The 22,093-nt window shown below is 43.9% G+C and overlaps 1 protein-coding gene across 1 annotated transcript; it reads right to left on the bottom strand.

The window, feature by feature from the left end:
- Window positions 1–5,874: 5,874 nt before the first annotated feature.
- On the bottom strand, window positions 5,875–21,978 carry mrrf (mitochondrial ribosome recycling factor). Its single transcript, XM_047569783.1, has 7 exons — window positions 21,840–21,978; window positions 18,138–18,344; window positions 17,842–17,994; window positions 14,347–14,465; window positions 9,186–9,277; window positions 6,932–7,091; window positions 5,875–6,664 (listed from the first exon to the last, which is right to left on the bottom strand). The coding sequence occupies exons 2-7, from the start codon at window positions 18,322–18,324 to the stop codon at window positions 6,587–6,589; spliced, it is 789 nt and encodes a 262-aa protein (XP_047425739.1). The 5' UTR covers window positions 18,325–18,344; window positions 21,840–21,978; the 3' UTR covers window positions 5,875–6,586.
- Window positions 21,979–22,093: the final 115 nt, after the last annotated feature.

Raw genomic sequence — 22,093 nt, 5'->3', positions numbered from 1 at the left:
ACACTAAAAGGAGTTAACCCCCCTCCCCATCAAAAAGTATGATCTCCTGCATGCGCGGCCCCCATTTCCTCCTTCAGTGTCAACCTCTCGGAGGCTTCATCATTTGGTAATTAATATTCCAAGGTGGAGGGGGAGCATCGGGAAACAATTATTCAATAATGCATGGATGTTAATGCGCGCTGCTTACACACATGCACATATACATCACCGTGATCCTCTCTTCCTCTGTTCCGAGATCGGGTTACCTTCATGCGTTTAATGCAACTGGAGCAAATGCAATGGAAGTGCGGGCTTAAACACGAATGCGTAAACTATGATTTTTACCGCTGCCATTATGTCCCGCGCTCCAGTGCGGCCGCAGTCATTGGACTTGGTTTACAAGTTAACATAAGCTGCTTTAGCCACAATCAGATTGTGCAACGAGCAAATGAAAAGGTAGCAATGTCTTATATAGACCTCTACAGACACTATGAGAGAGTAAAAGAAACTAAATCTGACACGAGATGACAAATTCTAATAAATATGTCGTGCCAGAACATTTTTTGAGACATGTGCCGAAAGGCCGTGCTGTAAACATGCATAAAACGCGACACGAGTTCAAATCGAACTATCGAATGACGACATATGGATACGACATGACATGTTAGAATTACAGTTTGGAAAGCACCCACTGCAGACAATGTCCTGACGCAACAGAAAGCAATAACCCCCGACGGCAAGTTCGCGGAAACCGAAGAATAAAATAAAAATGTGAAACCCAAATGAGTTTGACTTTTGTGAAGTATTTTGAAATGTTAAATAAACCGCCCTTAACTAGTCTGTAAACTTGCAATGAAAACAGAAGCATATTTTGCGATTCAGTTAATAACCGGTGCAAAAATACGGGACCTATTTATGCGTGTGGAAACAGTGGAAACATGCCAAACTTCTATCAACTTGGCACTTAGATGGATGGCGAGGTGGCTTTGTGGTTAGATTCAAATTGCAGATAGGTCACAGCTTTGATCCCCACAACAGCTAAAACCCTACACATACTCACACATACAAGGCCACTTAAAAGTATAAACGAAAACATAAAATGGAAGAGCAAAAACCCATGCCGGTTATAGACATGTGTATAACCCCGTATTGAGTTACTGATTATTTTTTCTAGAGGACTGCTCAGTGACTAAGACGAAGGAGGGCGAAGCGGGAAATGGATGTGTTCGAGCCCAAAAGATGCCACGCTTTGGTTGTGCTGCGATCCTCGGCGTAGTCTAACAACGCCGGCCTATATTCATATACTCTCTCGCTGGCATTGACCCAGTCTGTCTGGTAATTGGGATCAGATGAGTGGCAGCGAAAGCGAGGCGACCTGGGTTCTCCGAGACCCACGGTAACCTGGAAGCATTTATTTTATGGAAAAGATGTTTAGTTAAAGTGCAGCGCTGCAGCCCAGCCCCTCTAATGACCCTCCAGTTCTCTTGGCCAGGCCTCGAGACAGAGGCCTGTGATGGATATGACTGGTGAAACAGGGACGCACACACACACACACACAACACACACACACACAAGCTTCTATCACCGTGCCCCGTGATGGATATGACTGGTGAAAGCTCTGAACACTGCTTCCTGAGTCCTTCGCTTCCTTCCTCGCAGGCCTCGGCTAGCCAAGCTGAGCCGGGTTTCACCAGACCAGGGCTGGATTGGATTGCAGATTAACAGGCTTCCTGTCCAGTTCGTTGGCTGAGTTCATCTGCTTTCCGAGCGGTCACTTTTATTTACGACTGAGGGGTGACGTTATCGGGGACGCACGGAGTCGCCCCAGGGTGGATGAGATCCCGGAAGCGCGTGGATTACCGGGGAACAAATACTACTTGGCCGCGTTCTGAAGAGGAAAGTTATTCGAATTTGTGTTATTAATAAAGAACAATGCGGGAAGAGCCCTGTACGTGCGCACGTTTCTTCTTCTCTGTTATTCGTGTCAGCTTTAAAATGTGACTCACAAAAGACGCTTCGTAGGAGTTTTGAAAGATTGTGGAATTTTTTTCTTTCTTGTGAAAAACAATAAAAATAAACCTGTTGCATCATATTTAGTAAAAGCGTCCTAACCGGCGTTTGTTTGCAGAGAACCGTCTGTGCACATAGTTATAAACAACAAAAAGACATATTCTGTGCAGACATACATAAAAGATATGAACATATTTGCAAATTTTTTTGCCCATTTCCATTCTCTCCACCGTCTCGCTGCTACAGGTCTCCAACGCCAACCACCCCACACCTCTTATCCACCTCCCTCCCCCTACCGCTCCCCCTCCCCTCCCCTCCTCTCCCTCTTTCTCCTGCTCTCCTGCTGGCAGCCCCTTGATTACTCTTGTCTCCTGGGGGAAGGTTTAAACTCCTCAGAGATAGTAATATCGAGGGCACTACTACCTAGTCACTTCAGATCAGGGCGGGGGGAGGAAATGGCGACGGACATAAAGCTAAATATATAATTCCTCCCATGCCGGTAATCACGATGTCCAGACGATTTGAAATGACAGTTTAACCACTTTAGACTGAGGGAAGCTTTGTTCAGATTTGTGAAGCAGGAGGTGTGTGTGTGTGTGTGTGTGTGTGTGTGTTGGAACGTCTGGTTGGTCCCTACAATGGGAGCCTCCTCGTCAGCGCCGAGGCTGTACACCGAAGGGGCCCGTGTGGTCTCCCCCCTTAAATGTGCGGGGGGAAAGGGGGTGGGTTGGCGCACGTTCCAGCGAGTTAAAATGGCCGGCAAACCAGACAGGAGCAATTCTGTGAATGACTGACGTGCCAACAGCTCCGGAAGGAAACACTCTCACTGCCCGGTATTAGCTTACCTGATTATTAGGATATCCAGCTTCCTCCTAAAATGGCCGACCATTTCCCTGTTAGGAGCCAGCAGAGTGCCCACCTGGATCGGGCCTCGGCGCGGTCTCCGTTACAGCAGGCCTCACGCCGCACGGCTCAACAATTACATCTATAAATATTAATGGGCTAATCTGCGCGCATTCTTTTCCTGCGGGCCCGCTGCGACAGCCCCCCGAAATGGTCGGAGATACTCTTAAACCCATTTAAATTTTAAGTTCCAATTTGCATATGCAGAGATTCTCGCCCCAAACCGGGCTCTCTGGATATGTTTTTCACCGCCATCATCACATCGCAAGAGGAGAGCGCATTTTGCATTCATGCGCTGATTGGATCCTTGATGAGATCTTCAGGGTGGCTTCTCACACTCTGACGCTCTTCGCACTCCAGAGGTGATGAGAAGCGAGGGGACGAGAGACAGAGGGGGAGAAAGAACGAGAACGAGAACGGGAGGGAGGGAGGGAGGGAGGAGGCGGTGAAGAGAGGTGTGAATGTGGGATCAGTCACTTGCCGCGCACGGTGAAGTGGTCAGCTCTGTCCAACTCCACAGCCTCCTCAGCGGTTTGCAGGAGGAAGGGGCGAGACTCGAGGAGGACGGGGGGGATAATCACAGGCAGCACGGAGGGAAGAGGAGCCGTAAATATAGATATACCTACACATTCCTCCCCTTCTTTCACACATGCACCGGCCGTACAATATAAAGCAGGACAGTGTTACGAGATTCTATCAAAAGACATGAATAATGCAGCATAGACGCACTTGCATGGAAAGCGGAGACGTGGGTCGGATTAAAGAAAGATGGAAGGGTTGATACTGAGATGAGGAGGGACTCAAGTGAATACTGATTCACAGAGTATAGGCGTCTTTCAGTGGCGTTATAACGGCTCGCAGTTTACCGACTCTTAAGTAAAATATAAGTGCCGCTCGTAGCGTCCTCCGATATCTCAGCACTTCCTGCTGGCCGACCTCGCTGCTCCGCCACGCCTTCTGTGTAGATGTGGTGTAAAAATGTGTATTTCACACTCACAGGTTTTCATTTAGTCTCTCCTGCTGTCATATGACTAGGAGCTTACAGTAGACTTTGCTGCATAAATGAAGCTGCTTCTTTTTTTTTTTTTACTTGTGCTTTTCTGGACCTCCCGAGACCCAGCGTCCTCATATGTGGACATTATGTTTTAGGTTTGAGGTAACTTCTTATTCTGCTTCACTTAGACCTGTCGTCCTCATAAGGAGACATTTTTGTCTGCCACGTACTGGTAGCAAGGGGTCAACACACTGATGTTACATACATATTTAGCAAATTCATTCAGTACTCATTTGAGGACATTGGGACTTCATCGTTTCCAATTCTGCTTTTACATTTAAATAAACAGTTTTATTATTGTAATATACAATGAGATAACCCCTCATATTCCCACATATTTCTTTTTTCAAAAGCTACTTCTTTCAAAGAGGATGCTTATTTTTTTAGATGTCTTAGGTCCTTGTAATCCCAAATACCTGAAGATCTTAATCTCGTCTTAAAGAAATTAAGTTGCATTCCAAACAAACGCTTGGGTCTCAGGAGGTTAAATGAACTTAAAACAGTTCATGAAAGTTGCATTTGCAGCCACTGCGGAAAAGTTCACTCACTCAGTCAGTTTCTTTGGAGTTAAATGTGTTGGCAATGTTCCTAAAAGTCTCCGACTGATGCCTCCTAGTCAAAACAGCTTTAAAAATATTCAGAGGCGACTTAAAGCAGCGACTTTAAACTGTGCAAGTCTGGCTATCCCTTCCTTGGCCCGCTAACAGTAGATAAAAGCCTCGACTATCAAGTCAAACGTTTACCGAACTAATTTAGATTTGTATATTTTTGTGAGGAATCGCCAAAGGACACACCAAAACTACCACAAAGACAAACCTGTATCGCTCGCACAGAAAATTGCAGCCTCGCACACATGCGCGCACACACACGTGCGTCAAAAGGCGGTGCTAGTAGTAGTAAACATTTGAAAGGAACAAGGGTAATTCACTTGATAAATGTCAACCAAAATGAAGCTATCAGCTGAAAGCAATTTCCTTGTGCTTGCCTGTGTTCTGCGCCAGGGACTTGGGAGATTTTCACCCCTCCATCGATCATGAAGCCTCTGTTTTAGGCCAAGGTACACAATGCCCTCAAATTGCTGACATATGGACCGAGAATCACCACAAAAACCTGCCATTTCCACCCCGCCCCTCCTCTGGTCCAGCCCAGCCACTCCTCGGCTAAACTCTTGTTTATCCAATGGCTCTGGTCTGTTTAGACCATTAAAGCAAAGCCATCGGGGAAGACGGAGTGCCAGGCCAAACGCAGCGAAGCCAGCGGCAGAGCACCAGCTAGCACCTCGGATTCTAAAAACCACCATGAAATCTGATTTGTCACCGTTCATCGTTTCGTTTTCAAGAAGTCAGGAGGCATTTCGATGATAAAAAAAAATAGAAGAAGAAGAAAAAAAAAGAAGTAATTCGTAGTTGCAGAGTTGCTCCGCTGTAATCATCAAATTGAGTGTGTGGCTGTAAGACCAAGTGTGTGTGGGCAAACTTAAAATAAAGTCTGTCTGACTTGTGGGCTGCCTGTGACCAGTAGCGGAAGGAGCAAAACAAATCATGATAAAGATGATGACACCGACCGCATAATGGCACGGAAAGCCTCTAGCTGGTGTAAACAGAAGACAGATGAAAGAATGTGTGTGTCACTCCGTAGGCTTCTCATTCAAACCTTTCTGGTTATTGAATTCATTTCAACACCTACTTGAACTACAATTCCTGTCTGTGGCTTTAAAAGTGCGGCTATTTAAAGACAAAGACGGCCAAGAGCGCAACATTAAAAGCGTGTTTTTCCTAATGGACAATTGTGGTGCCAGCGGCCAGGACCTAGAGGTCCGTCCACAGGAAAAGTCCATTATCACTCTAGCTAATGGAGGAGGGGGCGACTTCAAACCAAAAGTGGAGAAAAAGAAAAGAAAACAAGAGAGAACAAGATGACGCACATGGTACAAAGCAGAGTTTCTTTAATGGAGTCCATCAATAATGTTGCTTTCTTGACTTTATTGTGTTTAAAAGAGAGTAGCCATATTATCAATCCTAGACAGAAATTAAAGGCGTTTTTTTTTTTTTTGCGTGTGTGTGTGTGCGTTTTTAACAGACTTGGAATCAATGTGAAACAAATGTTTGGCAACACGCAGTTGGTATCTGTTCAGTCGACTCCTACGTCTCTGGAACAAACTCTCTCTCGCTCTTGCCACCAAGACAAACCCACAGCCAGTTTACATTGGGACGGGTGCGCTTGCTTTATATAAACAGACAGCCCCTGTGGCAAGGGGTTTGATTAGGAGGAGGCCCACAAATCCCATTAAAAGCCCATTCGTCCCTTGCTCGGTGTTTGTTTGAAGACAGGAAGAGTAACAAGGGAGGCGGGAGGTGACGCGCAGTCTGTCGTTGCCGTTGTTACCGTGCCAGTTTCTGTTTTGCACTTACGCAGCTATATCACAAAGTCTCTGCCAGCTATGTTGACAGGCCGAGCGTCTGCCAAAAGAACCCAAAAATACACATATAGCCGGATAAAGACGTGTTTGTCCGTGACCTCACCAACATGATCGAGGCACTGTTATCAACACATTTACAGACATGTTGATAATAGTGCGCCTTCTAGCCAATGGAAAAAGTATCAAGAACAAGATATGGATGTTTCCTCCAATCGCAGAGATCAGCCTAACAACTCCTTGGTCTTAGCCGCGAGCTTTTTGTCAATGTCGGCCACGATGTCGTCCGCCATCTGCTGAATCTACGAAAAGGCAGAGGGAAAGATGGAAAAATGTTCTAAGCATTTGAAATACACATTAGGGCGCACTTTAAAGTCAGTCCAACAAGGGATGACAGCTGCAAACTGACAGGAAGTCTGAACCGATGGCGGGCTCGGTTTGGTTTTACTTCAATAAGTGGCTTTATCTTTTAGCTTTAATTTTATTGTGTGTCTTCCAGAGATTAATTTCAACCTTCCTTTGAACTTCCATTACTACAGCTATCGGCCACATCTCTTCCAGTCTCATACCTGTTTTTCTATGAGTCGTATCGTGTCCTCAGAGTTTCCCTCCTTCGCCTTTTTGACCTGCGCGACAGCACTGGAGCGCACTCTCCGCGCCGAGTCTTTAGCCTTGTTGCTCAACTGTTTGGCGAGCTTGACGAGGTTCTCTCTGTGTTCCCGTGTCACTCTGTGGACAAAGGAGGAAATGTCAGGAGAGAGTTAGAACCAATGGGTAGGAGAAACAGAGAAGGTAAAAATCCTTGGGACACAGGTGTGCGTTTTTAAAGGTATGACGACGTAGGGCTGGGTGGTATGACCAAAAATATATATAAGGTATTTTTCAAAATGCTGACGGTATTTTTTTTTCATGTATGACATGTTCACATTTTCTACTGGTGGAGAGAGGAATTAAAGCAGCAGATTGACTAAGGATGGACTATTTTACTGTGATGATGAGGAAATATTGTAGTATAATCCCACAGTAGTAGTAAAAACAGGTTCGCATGGCCCTGTGTTAGCACTGCCTGCTGATGTGGACATCCGAGGACAGCTCGGATATAAAAAATATTCAAAGGAGAATTAAATGTTATGAAGATAATATGAATTAACGGGGACAAATACAGTTTCATTTATATAGACAAATTTATTCACATTTAAAGATACAGACTGCTATGTACGGCTACCGTAATAATTGTAGTCTGCGCGCAACTTTTTTTTTTTCTTCTCATTCATAAAAAGCTAAAATTGGGGACAGCTATAGCCGGGGGACAGGTCATCCAAAACGGGAAGTGTCCCCAGAAATCGGGGGCGTCTGGTCACCCCAAATAAATACGCAAACAACCGACATGGTACCTTTTTTCAATTTTCATTCTGCCGCTTCATTTTTCAGACCTTTCCACCTTCACCACCTCGCAGTGACGCAGTTGCACCATGCACGTTACGAAGCGCTGCTCTTAAAATGGTCTGGTCTCAAACAGTGGTATATTCAAAATACATATCGTAACAGAAAAAATAATATCGGTATTCGATATGAATCGGTATACTGCCCAGCCCTAAGATGAAGTGTAATATTATCAATATATTAGCTTAAAATATACCCATGAGTTCAAGTAAAACGCGCAGTGAGATCATGGCTATCCAGAAAGCAACATTTCATGGACATTCACGTGCTGTCACACAACAATATGCAGAAACAAAACTAGGAAAACCAATGTCCTCACTTGTGCAAATGGGGATGCTAAGTGAGCGTGGAATCTAATCCCTTTAACTCGCAGCAACCATCACAACAACAATCACTTTCCCGAGGACTCAGACCAGAGCTGAAACATCCGTCATCCCAACAACTTTGCATTCACTTCGCATTTGTTAATCACTCAGAAAGTCCTACTTCCCCATTTCGCTCTCCCTTTTTGTCCTTAATTGGCTTTTTTTTCCTCTCGTTGTTTTTGCCTCTCGGAGTATTTGCAAACAATCCGAGTGCAGCGACTATTTACTGCAAACAATACGGCCTAATTACCGATTCCAGGGCCAATCAAGGAGCGCCTTCTCTTTGGAAATGCAAATGGAGGCTTGGAGCGTGCCGAGACTGATTGCAGGGGGAAAGCATTCTGACTCTTGTGTCCCTCCTCTGCCAGACTAACACCTGCTGCTCCACACGCACACACACAGACACGCACACACGCGCGCACATGATCATACATGCACATAAACACTGGCTGTTCATTCATGCATGCCGACTCACATGCACATGTGTGTATGTATAAAAACATACTTTATATACACACGGAGTGGCTTGGTGAGTGAGTGAGTGACGGATTGTTTCGTGCGAGGTTGTTTGATTTGGCCGAGGGAAAAAGAGAAAGAGCGGGAGAGAGAGGTCTCGTCAGAACAGAGAGAGAGACTGACCCAGAACTCACATCAACACACCGAGGGTCTCTATACATCTACAAGCAAAAGTCAATAAACCTGTCAGTTACAGAAACTAGCAGAGAGACTGGTGGATTTATTAATGGGCTGAAACACAAAACCAGGCTCGAGATTTACATTAACATTTTAGCTGTGGTAATTTACATAATGGGTTGATTATTTTGTTGATTTATTGATAATTATTTGCCGACTTCTTAGAATTGGTTGGATAGCGCAGAAAAAAGAAAAAAAAAAAAATGAAAACGTATTTTAAATTTGAGTAACTGACTGAGTGCGAAAACAAAAGATGGAAAGTGCTAAACGGAGGAAAGCCTTTCGAGCCTTGGGCGTGTTTGTGTATCAGAAAGGAACTCACTTGGGAACGGGCACCTTGATCATGGTCCCGTCCACCTCGGGGTTTAGGTTCATGCTGGACTCTTTCAGGGCACAGGCGGCTGCTGCTGTGGCCTGGGGGAAGACACACACACACATACACACATATACGGTTTGAGTGGCGCTACAACTGCAGGTAGTGGCTTAGCTCCAGCTGGCAACCATTAAGGTGTTGTGTATGTAGTGTGTGTATATGTGTGTGTGTGTGTGCGTGTGTGTCAGGGGGAAGCCCATGTAGTGTGGAAGTGCCTTGGGCCACTGTCAGCGCTCGGCCCCGTGGGACAGGACTGAGAGGTTGCAGGGCAGGGTGTTGACCCCCGGCGACCCCGCAGGAGAGTCTGCTCGCGTATGACACACAGGCAGAAAACACATGTGCGTTTGTGTTTAAATTCAAATTCTCATTAGCAAATTTGCCTGTGAACAAACAGTAATTATATTAACGTGATAGATTTAAACATAATTACCTTCAACAGAGTACACGCACTGTGGTTTTATGAGTCCTGTTTACTGCTGCTCACAGGTCGGGGTTTAACTCGACTACATTTAGATGAGAAGGATTTATTCGACCTGATTTAAATCATCAGTTAATAACATGATATGTTAAGTTATAAGTGCTTCTCCACGCATTTCTTCTGCCTTTTTATTCTAAGTCAGGGGTCTTCAACGTTCTTCAGGCCAACGGCCTCCAAACTGATGAGAGATTAAGTAGGGACCCCCTACATACTATACGAGTTCTTTATTAAACCCAGTGTTATTTATAAATATACATTATTATTATTATCATTATTTTGCACTCAGTATTAAGTTATTCAAATAACACAAAGGTCTAAAAACTCATTTTTTTTTCATGTGCAACAATAGGGTGGTGGTAACGCCTTCTCTTTACTAAAATATGTTACATTTGTGTTAATGTGTGTTTTAATTTTGGGGGTAAAATTAAAAAAATATATGTATAAAAAATGTCTAATCAATCAAAGATTTTACAACCCCCCCTGCAATACCTCCACGGATCCCGTAGGGGTCACTGTTGAAGGCCTATGTTCTAAGCATTACTGGAATACTATAGTGTCCGTCTAAATACAGCCAGTCGCAGGTCACACATGCTGGGGGATTTCTTAACACATTAACATTTATGAATTTTCAATTTCACAGATCTACTCTGACAAATCTGTGCTACAAATTTTACTTCCTTTGCAGCTAGGCAATAGAGAGTGGACAATGTCGAGAATATCTGCTGCCCACTGTAAACTTAAAAGAAATGTTAAAATTCAGAAATCCTCCGTCTTTCCAGCAGCTGTTCAAAACTTGTTCTTGAAGACGGAACATTTCACCATCTGTCGTCTTTATGAAGAAAGAAGAGGATCAGAGGGAGATGAACAGAAGAGCATCATGCGTTTGGATGAGCCAGAGTTACTGTGGACAGTGGGTGGAGATGCAGCTGTGCTCCACGCAGATAACGCAGGATCAGACAACTGCTGGTCCACAGCCACACAGAGATGAATAACATCAGCTAATACGCCTCATTTTGCATTTTGTTTAAAAACGGCAGCATACAGGGCAGCAGAAAGGCAAAGAAAAGAGCACGCAGTCCTTGGAGAAAACAGCTCTTAACCACATGATAATTCCCTTTGTGGAGCTTTACAATGTGTGCGAATGTGCAATTTAAGAAAAAAGAAATTTCCTCCTCCTTTTTTTTTTTTTTTTTTAAGTCCACCACTCACTTTCTCGACAGCTCCTTCTGCTGTTTTCCGCCGGGTAAAGAAATGGCAGCAAGATTAAAGGAATTTATTTGCGCGCATTAAATTAATTCATGAGGTTTCTTTCCCTTTGTTAAAACTCATCCGGAAAGCAGGCCTCTAGCTGCTCTCTTTGAGCGCGGGGTGATAGATTCATCCCATACCTATGTTTGATTGTTCTCAGCATCAAATTCATCACCGTTTCCTCTCCGAACCGACTACTCCGGTGGTTACGCAGAAAAAAAAAAAAAAAAACGAGAGGAATTTCTCTGGAAAGGCCGCGCAGGTTCTGGTTAATATGCTGCGGAGGAAGAGAAATTACACTGAAGTTTCACATCAAACGCTCGCGGCCTCGGTTCAAAGAAAAGAGGCGGGTGAGGAGGAATGCGCGCGAGAGCCCGTGGTGGGATGCTGAAACGCGGACGCACACACACGCACTCCTGTTGCGAAAGACAACACACACACGCACCAAATTGCCTCCGGATCTAAGCATGCTGGTAGTTGTTGTTAGTTCCAATGTGTCTTCCCAGGCTGCTCTTAATGAATGAATGGAAAACAATGGCAGGGCCTCAGCAGCGCCTGGTAATGGATAGGCGTCATTATAAGCCTATTAGCTCTGGGTACTCACCTCTATGTGGGACACGGGCAACGCAGGACATGACAGGGTAGCGTGTGTGTGCATGAATGTGTCTGTCAGAGTGTGTGTGGTCTGTGGTTAGAGTTTCTGGAAAGGAAAAAAGACTCACCGGAGAAACATTTAGCTGGCTTCGGGGCTGAAAACTGGATGTCCAGATTTAAGGTCGATAAATACTTGGATTTGCTTGTTGTTTTAATGTTTGTGCGAGCGGAGAACAAATGGAGGAAACCACAGCGCTCAGGTGAACGCTGCGGCAAATAAAAGGTGCAGGAAGATATTTGAAAAATAAAATGGAACAAAACTGTTTTTTTTTTGGTTTGTTTTTTTTTTTTTCGCGGGGCAGGTGACCCGAACAAAAGGCTTCGGATGTCATCTGCGCTGTTAAAAAACACTCGAGTGCTTTTGAATTCTTCAACTGCTTTTGGGGGAAATAAACATCTACAGCTGCGCCCAAATATTTGGATATTTGCTCGTAGGTATTCGGCTGTTGTTTTTTGGTAAATGTCGGCGATCAACAAAGCGAGATACACTTTCCCTGCACATTCTTGCGCTATGTTTAAACTTTTTAATTGGACTGTGGAGGGAACATAAACCATCTCAGCTTGGATGTCTGACTTCTGTCATGAAGATCTGAGCATGTGTGGGAACACCGAACGCCGAACGATGACCAGACAAAGGCAGCGCGCCAGATATTCAGCTAGAAAGCTCGGCTTAGCTGCTGTTCAGCTGCCACCATGGAGCTGTTTAAACAATGCAGGGCAATATCGTCCCCCCCAGGGGAGTCCCAGGAGATGGTCTGAATACTTGCTCCTGATTAGCTCCAAAGCTCCGCAGCCTGGACAGTTAATCTGAGCATGCTTTTGGTTTTGGAGACACTTTGGAGACAACTATTTTTTCTTGTGGTGTTTGTGTAAAATGACGTCGGGAGCTTTGAAAGGCGCCTACAAATAACATTTATCACTGTTGATATTTGAAGGGATGCGCTGTGTACGGTCACATTGACAGACTGAATGAAAGTGTGTGTGTGTGAATGGGTTGATAGGGACCCCCTACCTGCCTACTATATACATTCTACATTAAACTCGGCCTGGTGCTATTTATAAATACACATTATTATAAGTCTTGATTTCGAGACTTTAAACTTTTTTTTTCTTTTTTCGGGAAGGCGAACCGCTGACCCTCCGGCTTCCAAGCTGCGCCTCTAACCACTATTCCAGTCCACAAAAATGCTCATCTCTCTCCTCCCTCCATTGTTGTTTACGCTTGTGTTGCTCCATCGTCTTACACGTGAGTTCTCCTCATGCTGCAAACGTGACTTGCCGCATACGTGACGTCAGTCCCTGAGATGCAAGAGAAGTAACGTCTTGGAGAAGTAACTTTAATCTGATTACTGGTTTGGAAATAGTAACGTGTTAGATTAGTCGTTACTGGGAAAAAAAAGTGGTCAGACTAGAGTAACTAAGAGTAAGTATGTAACGCATCACCGGCGTCACTGAACTATAGAAATACATGACCATTTACCATTGGGGCAAATTAACAGTGAGCCTACTACATGTTGTTACATTAACACTGAACGATTGTTTTTTTTTGCTTTTCAACTCAGGTAGCAGCAGTACCACCAGCAACCACTAAACTGCTGCGTGCCATTGTATTGCCCCGTGCCAGGATCCTTTGCAAAGCACATGAGGAGCAGCTGTGGCTCAGATGGTAAAGTGGCACATCGACTACATGCACGGTTGGCCTGGCTCCGTCAAGGGTCTGGGGCAAGACACTGGAACCAAAGTTACTCTTGACCAGGCACAAATAGTGTCTCTGCTTACTGTGTTTGTGTGAGTGAATGAATGAATGAAGTGACTTGTAGAATAGCGTCATCCAAGTAATTTTGAATTTCGTCTCACTTTTTGTCATTATTATTTTCTCAAAGGAGCATTGAGATATATTATAATAATATGCAATATAACTGCAGTTAAAATCAAACATCTGAACTTTTGCCAAAAGTTGCTGGAGGTGAGTGAAGCAGATATGAGGAACACGTGACACCAGCGAGCCAAGCGTACAAGTCCAATCACTAACGACATCAAAGAGACTCAGGAGGGAGCAGAAACGGGCGACTGTATCAGTTATTACTCAAGCTGGATATGCGATTGCATAATGTCGTGTTAATTGCAAAAAAAAAAAAAAAAAGCACATTTAGATTTTCCAGACCACCAGAAAGTCTGGCAGCTAAAAATGTTGAGTTGCCCCCGCGGACAAAAATCCACGAAGGAAACGAGGGAGAGAAAAGAAGCAGGAAAAACGAGAAAAAATAATCCATTCCTTCCTAACCCAGGGGTAAAATGAGGTCATTTCCTATTCTGTGACAACTCACACGCAGACATAACCGCATCGCGGCACGCACATACACAGAGTTTTTGGTCGCGATCTCTCAGCCCAGAACAAAGGGCTGCCTGAGTGATCAATCAATTTGATTGTGAGACACAGTGAGACACAGTTGGACAGAGGGAGGCAGGTCGTGTTTCATTTACACAGAGGGATGTTGGATTCGAGTTGTGGTCTGGCTCACTTGTCTGTCTGCGAGGACCATCTATCTGTCTGTAGATTATTTTTACAAAGCTTAGTTACTGCTCGCATGTCCTTATGAGACAAACAGATACCGGTAGGAGGTAACTGTAGTCTGTGTGTGTTTGTGTGTGCGCGCGCATGTGCGCGTGTGTGCGTGTGTGTGTGTGTGTGTGTGTGTGTGTGTGTATGTGTGTGTGTGATCGTCTTACATCAGGGAAGCTGCTCATGTTGACCAAAATGAACTGAGGTGACTTCATGGAGATCTGACCCAGCTGGTTGAGAGGGAACTTCCCATCTTCAGTAGACACCATGATGTGATCCAGAGCTCCTAAACAAACACAAATCAATGGACGTGATCACTTCGTTTATTCACACATGTTTCGTCCTTATTTTGTCATTAGGACGTCAACAATCCATACGTCAACATTTAATCTTTCAAATAGGGACATTACACTCTCGTATTTTAAGTCTGATAAAACCATTTCTGCTCAGATACGAGTCAATCATTTAATCTCTCGTAGATACACAAACAGACAGACTAGAGGAATGTGCAGGAGAAGCCACGTACGTTTGTACGTTTGATCTATTGTCTCCCCGACCGTAAACGGTGAAAGACGCAAAGGTAAGTTTGCCAACACACGCCGACTTCTGTCCCTCCCTTTCTCCCCCTCTCCCGTTCCTCCCTCCTCTCCATCCATCCGCCCCTCACCCTCTCCTCCATCTGGCTAACCTCAGACGCAGTTGTTTCCTTGTTCTCCACCTCTGCCTTACATCACTCCCTCCCTTCTTACCCGGTGGGGGCTGTGCTGGTGGTGTGTGTGTGTGTGTGTGTGTGTGTGTGTATGTGTGTGTGTGTGTGTGTGTGGAAAAGTGAGGTGAAGGGGAGGTGAGCCAGTGGTGCAATTTTCTCTATATGATCAATTTATCATAGGATTTTGAGGAGCAAAAAAAAAAAAAGACCAATAAGAGATTAGACGCAGTTAAAATTAAAAGGCTGATTCTATATAACGTGGATACCAGTAGAAACGCTGACATACCGCCGCGCCGGTTATACCGCCTCCCTCTTTTGACTTTGAGCATCCATTTTCCCCAACCGTGTATATGTGTGTGTGTGTATACCACTTGTGCCCATATCCGTAACCCTCTGCCTGTCTGTCTTCGTTAGCTGGGCCTTGACAATGAGCACCGAAACATCTGCAAGTACTTTAGGAGGGCAGACAGACAGACAGTCATTTCTTTAAATACAAAGATGGATAGTGAGGGGGGGGGCAACGTGGGTGGATGGTGAAGGGGGTTCTTATCCATTTTTTGTTTTTTCTCATTTTGGATGATTTTCGTTTTTGCATGAAGACGTTATTTGTCAATTTATATGAATGTGTGAATATTATCTGCACAATTACTGTTGTTTTCTACGGGTATTTTAATATGACTCCAAGACGATCACTAACGGGGACCAGAAATAAAGAGGCGGGCAGAAAGGAAAGACACTTTTCCTAAATATCACAAGTTCTTCTAGTTTTAGTTGCCATAAAAAATAAATGAATAAAAAAATCATTTCCATTTGTAAATTACATCTGGGTATTGTGGTGATCTTGTGGTTCAGGTAGTGTGACTGGAAAAGGTGCACACACAAAAGCGGCAACAATTAAATATAAAATAAACTATTTTAAATTAATAACTGACTAAATGGTGTCAGATTATACAAATGAGTCAGAATAAGAAGTTTAAGAGTCATGTTTTCTCACCTTTGAAGATGGTGGCTAGTCATTTCCCAGTTTCCGTTATGCTAAGCTAGGCTAATCCGTCTGCTGGCTCCATCTACGAGCATGTGACTTGTGAGGACACAATCCCCAAACGTCGAACTACACCTTTAACGATGATTTCATGGAAACAGGCCGCGTTTCCAAGACTGATTACCAATCTGCGGCTCACCACAACATGGTAGACATGGCATTGCCCCCCTGCCTTTACATCTATCTGTCTGACCTTCTGTTGTACGTTGCGTACAAACAAACGCATGCACACACAGCAGTGCGTAGCGCCATACCCACGCACACTCTCATAAGTTTAATAAGAGCCAGATGAGAGGTTCATGGAACAAACACACACATTCGGATGACTGACGTCATTCCATTCCACCATCTCATCTCTGCTGTCAGCTCTAAGTCCTGCTGCCTCCCCGGATTACTATGCAGCTGGACAGAGGAGAGGGGGGGGGGCGGACCAGAGGGGAGCAGCGAGGGATGGACGGAACGAGGGGGAAGACAGGGAGGATGACAGAATGGAGGGATGGAAGCGCAAATGATGAAAGAGACAAAAAGGGAGAAAAGGAGTTAGGGAAAGCCTTAAGAGTCGACGCCCACGCCCCAAATGCTTCCCTTTTGGGTCGGTGCAAAAAATCTGATTTCGACGGTGTTAGCCAGAGATCGAAAAACGTTCTGTGAACTGAGGCCAAAATCTAAAGCTGACAACTGTTGGAAAAAACAAAGGGATGGGCGGAACATAGAAAATGACTCACAGCAAAAACAAAAAAAAATGGATTGATGAATGAAGGATTTAGAGAATTTTACAAAATGATTTTTCTGCGTTTTGCATCAGAGTGCGAACGCTAAACGGAAAGCACGCGCGCACATGCATCCGAAATGAAACAAACTCAAGGTGATTTCAGTCTTAAGTCTGATTCAGGCGGCTGCCTCCTCCCTCGGGAGCTTCTATTACGCTCCCCGCCTCTGACTCCACCAGCCCTGCTCCCATCTGTTACAACCCAGAGACAAAGGGTCACGACCTGGATGTAGTTGGGGAAACAAAAGGCAAACCGGGGTCAAGGTACGTCCTCGAGTTGAGCCCTTGGGCTCTTCGTCAGGTAGACTTTCATCCCGGAGTAAAGATTCACTCGCGATGTACTGACAAACGCCATGATGCCACAGCAACGTGATGAATTCAGTCAGAGCTGAATTCACACCTGGTTTAAACTGGAGTTGCACCTTTTTACTGTTGCTTGATATAAAATAATAGATACGACGTTAAAACGACAAGTCTACGTTTTATTTGAGAAGAACAAAGTCAAATTAAAAAGAACTACGTGGGAGATACTGTAGTACAGATTCTAGGAGTTCAAAAGAAATGAAACAGTTGCACTCATCGTGTTTAATAATGTTTAATAAGGCGATGAAAATCTTTAGCTGTTAGCCTTTACTGATGATGCTTTCTTTCACTACCATCAGTTCCTGGCTCTGTTTGGGCGCGTTCGCCAAATGTCTAAGATCTCAGTTCTGTGATAAGATATTTATATCCAACTATTCACAACTTTTAATTAGATTTCTGTTTTGTTTTATTATTATCCTTTAAAAAGGCTCTTCAATCCTCCTCAAATTGGCCAAAAACTGGACTCTGTTGCCAAGTCCTCTATCTCCACATCAACATCAACAAATGGCTCTTAATGCGCAAGTGTCCAAATACGTCCAGGCTCGGTTGTGTGTGTGTGTGTGTGTATGTGTGTGTGTGTGTGTGTGTGTATACCTTGTGGTGCTGGGTGTGGGAAACTTGCTTTGAACCTGATAGTCAAGTGTGCTTTGCGGTGTGCGCAACTTGAAACAGTAACACGGGAAACATAAGGAGGACGATGTGAGCAGGCGCGGGCCAGCAAAAACAGAGAGAGGGGGACGGAGTCTGAGGCGGAAAGGAACGAGAGATAAGTGGAGTACCTGGCGAGGTCCGGATGCTGAGGTTGCGTGTAAACTCGTCCATTAGGACATCGAGAACGGCGGCCATGTCCTCCTTCACTTCATCCAGATTGATGATGTCTTCTATCAGAGCAGCATTAATTTTCACCTTGGCTGACTGGCCCTTTGCCTTTTCTTGGCGGATGAAGAGTGGGAAAGAAGGAGAGAGCAGATACTCATATCTCAGACAAAGACGTTTAATCTAGAAACTCAGGATCGAGCCAGCCGAGTCAGAGAAGGCGCGCACATGCGAATTTCAGAATGATCTTCTCACTGACCTTTTGCCTTCTTGGTGGCGTACAGCCTGGCGCATGCAGCGGCAGGAGAAGGCTGCAGGGTGGCGCCCGGGCACAGAAGTGTAGGCCTAACATCGGCACGGCCGGCAACCACGAGGCGAGGCCTGACGTGTCGCAGCAGGGACGGACAGAGAAGAGGTCGCAGCGCGGTCAGCTGAATCAACGTCATGACTGCAACAGGTTTTCAGGCTGGACGGGAAAAGTCAGAGTGTAAATTAGAGTGTAAAATACATGCACGCACACAGTAGCTGAGTTTGGATTATTTTCATTATTATTATTATTATTTAATAGAGGGATAAATCATTCAGAAATAAACTGAAATCACCGCAATGAGCATTCATATTCAAATCAGAATGAGGTAATAACTCATATCAGCCAGCAGGAGGTAGGCCTTCATCTTCTTCTAACTTATCACAGAACCATGATCTCTTTTCTCTAATGTGGTGAGAAACTGTGACAAACACACATTATGTATATATATAAAATACTGTTTTATTGCTTTATAAAACTTTTAATATAAAAAAAAATCACCCACAAAGATATGAATATAAATCACTGTATCCACTCACACAATTATGGTGATATAATACATAACAGGCTGTAAACTTCCCTTCACATCTGTTATAAAATATTTAGTTAATGTCCAAACAGCATCAGAAAGGTGGTCATTCAACTGCAGGATCATACTGGAGGACGTTGTTTGTGGTGCTGTTAATCTGGACTGAATTAAACATGTAAGTGTTTCTATTATTTCGTTCAGCCCACTGACCAAAATGTAATCAGCCGCTCTTTCAGCTGTTTTAAACAAATGACCACTATTATAACCTTCGTGAAGTTAAGATTTAGTTCAAGATTGTTATATCAGAACGCATTAGTGTTCACTTGTATGTGTGGATCTATATTAGGTCTTAATAAGTCTACATTAGATCTATAGCAGGTCTTTGGAGTTTTTTTGTTTATGAAATGGCGGGAAATACCTGTAAAACTTTCATGCAGCCCACGACGGCTGAAAAATACAAAGTTTACATCCCATGAGTCACAGAAAGGCAGTATAGAGCATTCGTGTGTTGTTGGAATAATCAGGAAGAGTTAAATTGCGACTGGGAAAAATTAAGTGTACCCCGTCATTTTTGGAACAACCGTTTGGAAAGTTTTGGGCAGAACGGCAGAAACATGGCAGGCTAAAGTAAACGTTTGATGGGGAGGAACTTTATTATTAATGATGCAAATTATTCAGTATAATTGTTTTTGCATACACATAATTTGTTATAAGGTATTGGGTTGGAACCATTAGGTCGTGTCCATGCAGAGTGACCTAGATTTGTTAGAAAAGTTATTTGTTAGCAGTGGAAACGAGTTTAATGGCCGCTGCCTGATGGAGATGACCGATAAAATCATATACGTTTGGTTTGTAGCTTCCATATTGTTGCGAATCCCGTCGTTATACATCACTGCTTCTGTGCAGCGTTTTGCCATAATCTCCGCAGGCTACACGACGAACGGCTCCACTCATTCAGTCACCAACGTGTCCTTTCTCTTCCTCTTTCACTCGCAAATCTATGAATGCAGCTAATTCTGCAAGCAACCCACGCACAATTGTTTGGGCATTCCTCAAGAGGAACCTCCCATTCACAAACACAACAATATGACACCGGCCCCGGGCATCCTGTGGATGAATTGCAGCCCACCTCGCGCACTGCCTCTCGACTGCGAACTGTATTACTGACCCTCAGTGTATACACACACAAGCCGCACAAGATATTTAAGCCCAGATACAAACACACACTAAAGCCCCATCTTTCACAGTCAGTGGCTGTGAACAGGTTGCGGTGCACTACCGCCTGGCTCCATTGTTTGGTGTGCATTTGCAATTGTTACCTATAAGGAGAAACACAACATCCCAAAACTACATAAAACGTTTTAGCCACAAATTAGCCTTTATAAACAGATTAAGGTTCGACTTTAAGCTCGAAGCCAACAAGATAAAAATTACAAATTGGATAACAAGTGGCTTAAAAGATGTTCCTCGGCTGAACCAAGAGGATTCGATTAAATGTGAGGTGATGTAATGAGTTTTGACAATTTTTGAGGCGCATATATCCCGTAGCTTAAAAATACATTTGGAGAAGTCGAGACTGAAGGTGAAGCTGGGAATCTAAAACAGCACTGCACACATCTTTAACTATTCCAAAGTAGCAAAAGGTACCAGATGTTTCAGGAAGCCTGAAAGGCACCATTTCTAGTGCAAACTAATTCCATTAAACATATTTTAACAACAATTATGAGTCCAAGCTCTCAAAGCGACAGACATATTTCCAATTAACTAAGACAACAGAAAAACAGGAAACCTTTCCGTTTCATGAAAATATTATTGTATTTACGTTTTTCCAGACAAAGATCTTTCTTTTTTTTATCTTTTCTTTTGTTATGAGAAGTGTCAAGACCAATTTCAGGAGGAAATCTGTTGAAAAAAGTTATCAATCAATCAGTCACTATCTCATAATGATCTTTTAATAAAACACAGTTTGTAACTTGTGTTTAAATGTAAATTGTACATTTCCTCAAATCATTGACACATATTGTAGCTACCATTGTGCCACTAATCCCTTGAGCCAGTCGTGCGCTTACTCCAAATATTCACCCAAATCCAAACATTTTCCACTTGCAATATTTAGGCTAGACCGTGGACCACCACCTCTAATGCAAACCCATAACAGGCATCCACGGCTGGCAGGTTTCCTGTCAAGCTGATACGACAGGCCACACTGTGGCCGAGATGTGGGACGGTGACAGATCTCTTTAGACGGCAACTCAAGCAGAAAGGGCGAAGCACAGGTGTTCAGTGGGATACTGTAGTCTCATATCCTGCAGATTTCACACACAGCAGCAGCTGCGGATACACCTCTGCCTCTTCCAGCGGCAGAAGCCAGCTGGTGAGCCCGCATGTACTCTCCGTGCGCTTTACAGTTTGAGCAGAAAATAACACTGTGGAGTATCTGATAACACTGAGCATGGCTCTGCCTCCTCAAACAAACAGTTCAACGAACGTAAACACACGTGGGGGGATTTCACTGATTATTTTGCTCATTTTATTGTTTAATTTGCTGTTCAATATTTAAATAAAATGCAATATATATATGTGTCCTCACATTTTTTAAGCTTAAAGAGCAACTGTTTAACATTTTTTATGAATTATTCCATCTGTCAAACAGCTGACATGATAAGCGGGGTGTACTATTTAACTAACAGGACTAACATTTATCTGGATTGACTGACTCAATCTACGTGCGTCCTTAATGTGCCGAATTAAACACATTAATTAACAGTAATATCCATTAAAACTAAAACTAACTTCTGAACCTCGTGTAGTCAGTAATGAGGAATATAGCAATTTAACATGAAATAGTCCTTTGTTATCGTTACTGATGTTCTTACAGCTTTTAGTCCTGCAATTGGCACCGGGCTGATTGGCACTAATGCATTTGTATAGCTACACATGAGGAACGTCTATAGCATTGTGTAGCTGAAGCTGTGTGAAGGTCGCGATGAAACATGCGACAGTTCATCGCTGCAAATTAAAACGCATTTAAAAGTAGTTGCCCAACATTGTACTGCCGTTAATTTTACTAACAACACACCAAAATACAACAATCCTGTGTTGATTTCGCCAAACGGCATACTTACATTGTACAAAGTATTTACACTTTCATGTTAGCAACAGGAAAAAGACACCAGGGCACACTGCATCTATGTCGTCATCACTGCGCGTCCGCATTTCTTGCCCGCTCCGTAGTGGTTTGTTTGAATCTGAATACGGGTTGCGCCGACTGAGCGGGGTTACTGACTTAAACCGAAAATAAAGGCTGGCGGCGAGAAACCACACGTTAAACCGAGCGCTTCCGTCTCTTCCTGCGTACAGTCAAACAAACCACAACATC

The sequence above is a fragment of the Mugil cephalus genome, chromosome 19 (genome assembly GCF_022458985.1).
Source record: "Mugil cephalus isolate CIBA_MC_2020 chromosome 19, CIBA_Mcephalus_1.1, whole genome shotgun sequence".
NCBI classification, from domain to species: Eukaryota; Metazoa; Chordata; class Actinopteri; order Mugiliformes; family Mugilidae; genus Mugil; species Mugil cephalus.
Note: the sequence above shows the minus strand (reverse complement) of the source record. Positions and strands in the feature narration are given on the sequence as shown.